The following is a 6,298-nucleotide window of genomic DNA, read 5'->3' as shown; positions in this document are numbered from 1 at the left end:
TGCGCATGCGCGGCTGACTTTTATATCGGCGGCGTTTTGGATAAGTGCTCGTGAGATTATTGTATATGATTTTCAATTAGAATGCAAATATAATTACTTGTTTTAGGGCTATGGGTGGTGGTGTGCTAGGCGCTTGCGCTTCGGAACTTTGAAGTTTTAAACGACTTGCGTTTACCCTTTTAAGCGCGTGTTTGGTGTTAGGGCAAAGAGTGTTTTCATGGGGGCATTCTAGTTTTACACTTAATGTTAGTTTCTGTCACTTAAAAGCTGCATATACTAGGTGTGCCAGTTACTGTCGAAATTCGACCGTTTTTCTAGTTTTATAAAAAAACTTGGAGACAATTTTTTAACTTAAATCTCCTGGTTTGGAACTAAAACGTGACTACAATTTTTTATATCTTTGAAGGTCTTTGGCAGTACTTCGAATTCGTTCCATACATTCCAGTTTGCCGATAAATTTCGATTGTTCGAAACATATCGATAATTCAATAAATTTCAAAAACATTAAAAACCAATAACACAAAAAAATCGATATCTCGACTAATTTCGATAATTTTCGACAAATTTCGATAACTCTTAAATTCGAGGGCTCGATAAATTTTTTGATATAAATCGATTACTCGATAAACTATGGATGCTTATAAATATTTCGGCGAGCAGTAAACACTCCTACACTTATAAAACCTTAAAATTTCGATAACTCGATATATTTTGAAAATTGCAAAAAATTTTGATTCGATAAATCGACAAATTTCAGTAAATCAATAAATATCGATAACTCGACAGGCTAAAATAACTCGATGCATTACGATAGCTCGATAAATTTCGATAACTATATAAACAAAATAAATTTCATTAACTAGACAAATTTCGGAAGTCCTATAAATTTTTATACCTCGATAACTATCCCTAAATTTCGACAACAAATTTTATTTTTCGACAACTCAATAAAAATTGATCAATTTGAATAAGTCGATACGTTGCGATAACTCAATAAACATGGATAGCTCGATAAATTTCGATAACTATAAACATCGATGATTCGATAAATTTCGGTAACTTGATAACTTTCTGTAAATAAATTTTTTATGACTGAACTTACATATTTCGATTCCTATCGAAAAATTTAAATAAACTCTCTTACCCTGTCAGCTACTCCAATTCTTATGTATTTCTCATTATTTTCACTTTTGTCTTTATCTTTTTTGACTTAATCGTTATTATTTCGCGTATTAAGCCTTCGATCAAGTCGTGGCCAGATGTTTCTTTGCTGCCGGAAGCTGAAAATTGGCATAGAACTTCATAGCCAGATTTAGGAGGTTGCCTATTTCATTAATGCTGACCTCACCGCTATTAACGGGACCTTGCTTGTAACTAACACGCGCGTTTACATGAGGCGATTTTACAAGCAATTTTAGAAGCGATTAGTTTAATCCATAGTTGGTTGCCACCCAACTTCATTCGAAGCGATTATTTGAAAGGCCGTTCACACCAGGCGATTGTTGCTTTCAACTAAAAGTTGTCTGTAAAATCGCCTCATGTAAACACCGTTTAAACAAACATTCAACATTTCAGATACGACAAGAGGGCGAGAAAATTTTTACGTTAAACAGAGCTCGTTATCGCTATCACAGCCCTGTTTGGGATATGATCGTTTTCCGCGTATTTTGTTAAGAGTTGTGTGACTAACAGGGCAATTCTCACAACTGTCTTTCAACTCACCACAGTCTAACGTAAGACAATTTTCCATTCTGGCTACTTTGAAAGCTCTGTTCAGTCTTTCGAAAGACTAATTTAAAGATTTGCTAACGGGGAGGTCTTAGCATTGAATTAGCTTAATGCAACAACGACATTTAAGAGCTTTCAAAAGCGGAGCGAGCTTAGAGTCGTGGGGTAGTCACTCTGTCTTCAGTTTTAAAATACGACTTCGGGAAAACCAGCCTAAGTCTATTCGCAACAACCTCCGATTACATTACGCTTGTTTAATTCCTCGCGGAAATCCCTTTGGAATAATCGAACTCTGCAATCAATTCGATTTTGTGGACCTATAAAACTTCAATTCGTTAAAGAAACAGGCGAAATTATTTTGAAATAGAATGCTGATTTACATGCAAATTCTGGCTAAGATAGTCCTAAGTCTTGTTTAAGACAATTGATAGACAGTATGTAAGATAGTTTGATAGATTTTGTTTATTCTGGCATGAAAGTTTTACGAAAAAAGCTCAGTAGCCAACTTTCGGGTTGAAAAGCTCTTTTTACTGAAAGCACTTGAGCATGTTCCAAATGAGGATCTATGTATACCATTTTGCCAACAGTCACAATGGCCAAATGAACTATTTTTCGTTATTTTTTAATAAACAATTTTTCTTTTTTAAAATAATTTTATTGTTTTTATTATTTTTTAATTTTTTCTTTTAATTTAAAACAAATTTAAGGCAAAACTGATTGTGGGTAAAGTTCTAAACGTATTCACAGAGAATACGTAACCGAAATTTGTATTATTTTTTTAATTTAATTTTTCGATTCTGTGCTACAAATAACATTTTTTTTCTTTTTAAATTTCATTTAATATTTAAAAAATTGAATTTGTTTCTTCATTTGATATTTTTTTTTACTTTTTCTGTTTTTTTTAAGAATCATGTTTTTTAATATAATTATTTTTTAGAAACTTATTTTATTATATTGTATTTATTTTTTTCTTTTACAAATTAATTTTCTTTGAATTTTTTAGCTTTTATAAAGCAGATATTTCAATTAGACTTTTCTCTTTCGAAAGACTGTGGTGAAGGAAGATAGTTGCCAGAATTGCTTTGTTAAATAATAAAATTAGAAGCTTGGAAAACTTTATTAAAAAAAATTTAAGGCAAAACTGATTAATGGTAAAGTACTAAACGCGTTCACTCAGAATACATAAATCCAATATCAGCTGTCTTATTCATGATGCCACACCAAAAATTTCAAAATATATAAAAAAAATTATAATAATATAAAAAAGTAAAAAAGTGAAATATTCCAGCATAAATAAGTAAAGAAATTTAAGATATGACGATTTTCACGTTTTTTTGCAAATTACTCGAAAATTTTTAATTTTTTTTTGGATTCAGCGCGTCAAATTACATAAGGATAAGTGGGTCTCTCCTCTCATATCCTCTTTAAGTTGTGTAAGAAAAACGATAAGTGTCCTTTGAAATTTGTATCCTGTAATATACATAAGTACCTGAAAAAAAACCTAAGTACGCTCCGAATTCCAGCTTTTCAATAAATACCCCCTTTGTGTTCTGGGACACCCTAGTGTTCCCTCTTTTTTATTAGAGCGAACTCAGTTTAGTTTTAAATAATATTTTATTGTTTTATAAGATGAAATTTGACAGAAACTTAAATATGTTTCTAATCTTTAATTTCTAAAATTTAGATGCTTAAAATTTATGGAAAATATTAAAGCAATTAAACCAATAGATGCTTAAAATTTATAAAAAATATTTAAAGCAATTAAACCAATAATGTATTAAAGTGTAATATACAAAAGCGTGGAAGCTCGCTAATCTTAAACTATTTTAAAAAATCAGCCATAACTACAATGGAAGTAGATTTTGAAAGAAATGAAAAACTTTATACGAAATATAAATACCAAACTGGAAGCATTAATTCACTTATTAACTAAGGCTTAACTATATATATACATAGATCAAAGGTCACTTAAATTTAAGACACTTGGAAGTACTCGATAAGTAATACGGAGATCGGTTTACGAACAGACCAATCGCTAACTGAGTGTAGTTGGCGGCTATCACAGGCAAATCACATTAATACAACAAACAAATTATAAAGTTATCAACTATTTCTAACGACAATTTGTACTTACAAGAATAAAGCTGACACGATTTTATATAGTATGTAGAATTACTAAAGATCCACTAAACACTTAAAGCTACTAAAGCCACTGGCAGTTTAAAACAAAAAAAAAAACACACAAAGCTTTTAAAAATTGTCAACCTGCTGTTTGCGCGCACCCACTTACCACGGACGCCACAAGCATTCACCGCCGTTTTCTGCGTCCGCTTCTTTCATGCGCTGCATATTTCCACACATTTGTTGTTGCAGCTGCTGATGTTGCTGCTGCTGCTGTTGTTGTTGTTGTTGTTGTTGTTGTTGTTGTTGGTAAGCGCGTCTCATATACTCAGCATCCAGATATGCTGCCGTCGGTGATATCGCATCAGCACGTTTGACTACCTCTAAATTAAGCGCCTCCTCACCACTAGCGGGCGACTGCGTTGCGCGCGCCGCCTGTGGCGGTGGTAGCGCCAATGGTACCTGTTGCAAATCCTTTAGCTGATAACCCAAATGTTTCATAAGTTTCGTGCCAAATTTCACATCCAGACCAGGCACTGTGGCAAACACACGCGACACTTCATACGCTGCTTGCGTGTAGCCGGCGCGAAATTTCTCCACATTTACGCCACGTCCAGCTGGACCCCCGCTCAGCGCTGATTGATGCTGAGCAACGCTGGCGGCAATTTCGTGCTTGTGCGTGCGCAAGTAATTCACTGTCAACTCCAATATATCGGCCTTCTCCAGCTTGGCAATGTGTTCGCCTTGCGCCTCCATGGTGTCCACAATGAGATCTTTCAGCTCGTCCAGGTAGAGATTCATGCGTGCGCGTCGCTTACGTTCGAGCAACGGCTTTGTTACCTTGCGATAGTGTTGCGTTTTGGTCATGAAGCGTTGTCCGTCCACAGCCATGTTGCTGTAGTGTATTTGTTGCTGGTGATGTTGAAGGTAAGCGCGCGTTCGCGAAACTTAAAAGCGAGGTAGCACGAAAGTGCGCAATATTTGCCCGACTTTGATTTGAGAAAACAAGTTTTTGAGTTGTTTTTTTATTTTTGTTTGGTGTTTCGTTTTGGCACCGACAGACAGACAGACAGACGGTCGGTCGGTAGAAGTGTAGCAAGTGTGTCAAGTGTTTACCGCACGGTAGCTGTTTGAGAAATGATGCGAACGCAAGGTAGTGCGATCCTTTTGTAGCCTTGCCTTCGGCTCAAAACACTGCTGTCTGCCTATAGTGGAGGAATGCAGCCGCTCGTGCACCTCAAAGTGTGTGTGCGCGTTGTGCCTTGCATGTGCGCTGCTTGGTGGCTACCGCCACCCCTAAAACGACACCAGCTTCGCAATTTTGATTCTCCGTCCGCAACCTGTTGTCGTGCTGTGTTGGGCTGCATGGCATAGTGTTGCTCCCTCGTGATTCAAATTCTTTCGCTTGCTTCGTTGGCGATGATTCTGATTCGATTTATAAAGATCGCTCATTTTCGTTGCCGTTCGGTTAAGTTAATAGTACGAGCGCCAGACGTGCGTCGTCTGCGCCTTCAAGTGTAGCGCGTTCCAGCAAGCAGCCCTGGCTCTTGTTTTGGTGGTGGATCGTTCGCTTCCTGCTCTGTGGCTCTCGTGCGTCACCTATGAATACAAGTGTGTATGTACGTGGCGCTGCACTCCGACAGCACAGGGCGAACCCTTCACGTGTACGCCGAGCGATATTGTTTGAAGAAAGTACACTGCGAAATATTTTTGAGTAGCAGAAAGCCAGGTCATCTAATAGGAATTGTTTTTATGGTTATTCCGTCAGTCCTCTTTTCCATTTGTCCCATGCAGTCGAAATAGCAAAAATGCCGGGATCTTACTTGGTTGGGTCTAAAGCTCTTCTGGTGTCAAATGGGTAAGGCATGCAAACAGGTGGGCAGTGTGGTGTAAGTCCTTTCCACATGTCTGCGATTTCCACATCGGAGTCGTGTCACTGTTGATCTCATCTCTTAGGACGGTCCAATTTCGTCCCCGCATAAGCGAAGAGCCTGACCTCCTAGCACCATGTTGCTGCTCTTGTTGTGATTTCCTCCCGATTCATCGGATTTTAGTTTGGCGCTTGACGCCATGCTGAACAACACGCCACGAACTGCTATCAGACCAAGGGAAAGCAGTTTATTAACAGGCTCGAAGACTAGACTTAAGGGGATTTCGATTTCAGCACTAACAATGCAAATTACTGCGCCTCCTAAATGGCGCCTAGTGGCTTCTGAAAGAAACAAACAATGAACTCTACCACGGATGGATTGAAACTTTAGGACCGACAGGTTTCCATTAAATCTAAGTTCAGGCTTCCGCCCTGTTGAAGTGTTACTTTAAGACAGATGGGCCAGATATCAGCTAAGCGGGCGTAGATCGGCGCTGCTTATGCTTGCGATTTGTATTCCAGCAGTAGAACTGGAAATCCTACCTAATCGCTTCAGTCGCAGTTGCCTGTAGAATGACG

At 37.6% G+C, this 6,298-nt stretch overlaps 1 protein-coding gene across 1 annotated transcript; it reads right to left on the bottom strand.

The window, feature by feature from the left end:
- Positions 1-3,444: 3,444 nt before the first annotated feature.
- On the bottom strand, positions 3,445-5,165 carry LOC118753188 (enhancer of split mdelta protein-like). Its single transcript, XM_036488058.1, has one exon. It carries the CDS (start codon positions 4,738-4,740, stop codon positions 4,015-4,017), a length of 726 nt encoding a protein of 241 aa, XP_036343951.1. The 5' UTR covers positions 4,741-5,165; the 3' UTR covers positions 3,445-4,014.
- Positions 5,166-6,298: the final 1,133 nt, after the last annotated feature.

The sequence above is a fragment of the Rhagoletis pomonella genome, unplaced genomic scaffold, assembly GCF_013731165.1.
Source record: "Rhagoletis pomonella isolate Grant_MI unplaced genomic scaffold, Rhpom_1.0 Rhpom_scaffold_02170, whole genome shotgun sequence".
Taxonomy (NCBI): Eukaryota; Metazoa; Arthropoda; class Insecta; order Diptera; family Tephritidae; genus Rhagoletis; species Rhagoletis pomonella.
The sequence above is the reverse complement of the archived record's forward strand: the minus strand, read 5'-3'. Positions and strand labels throughout refer to the sequence as shown.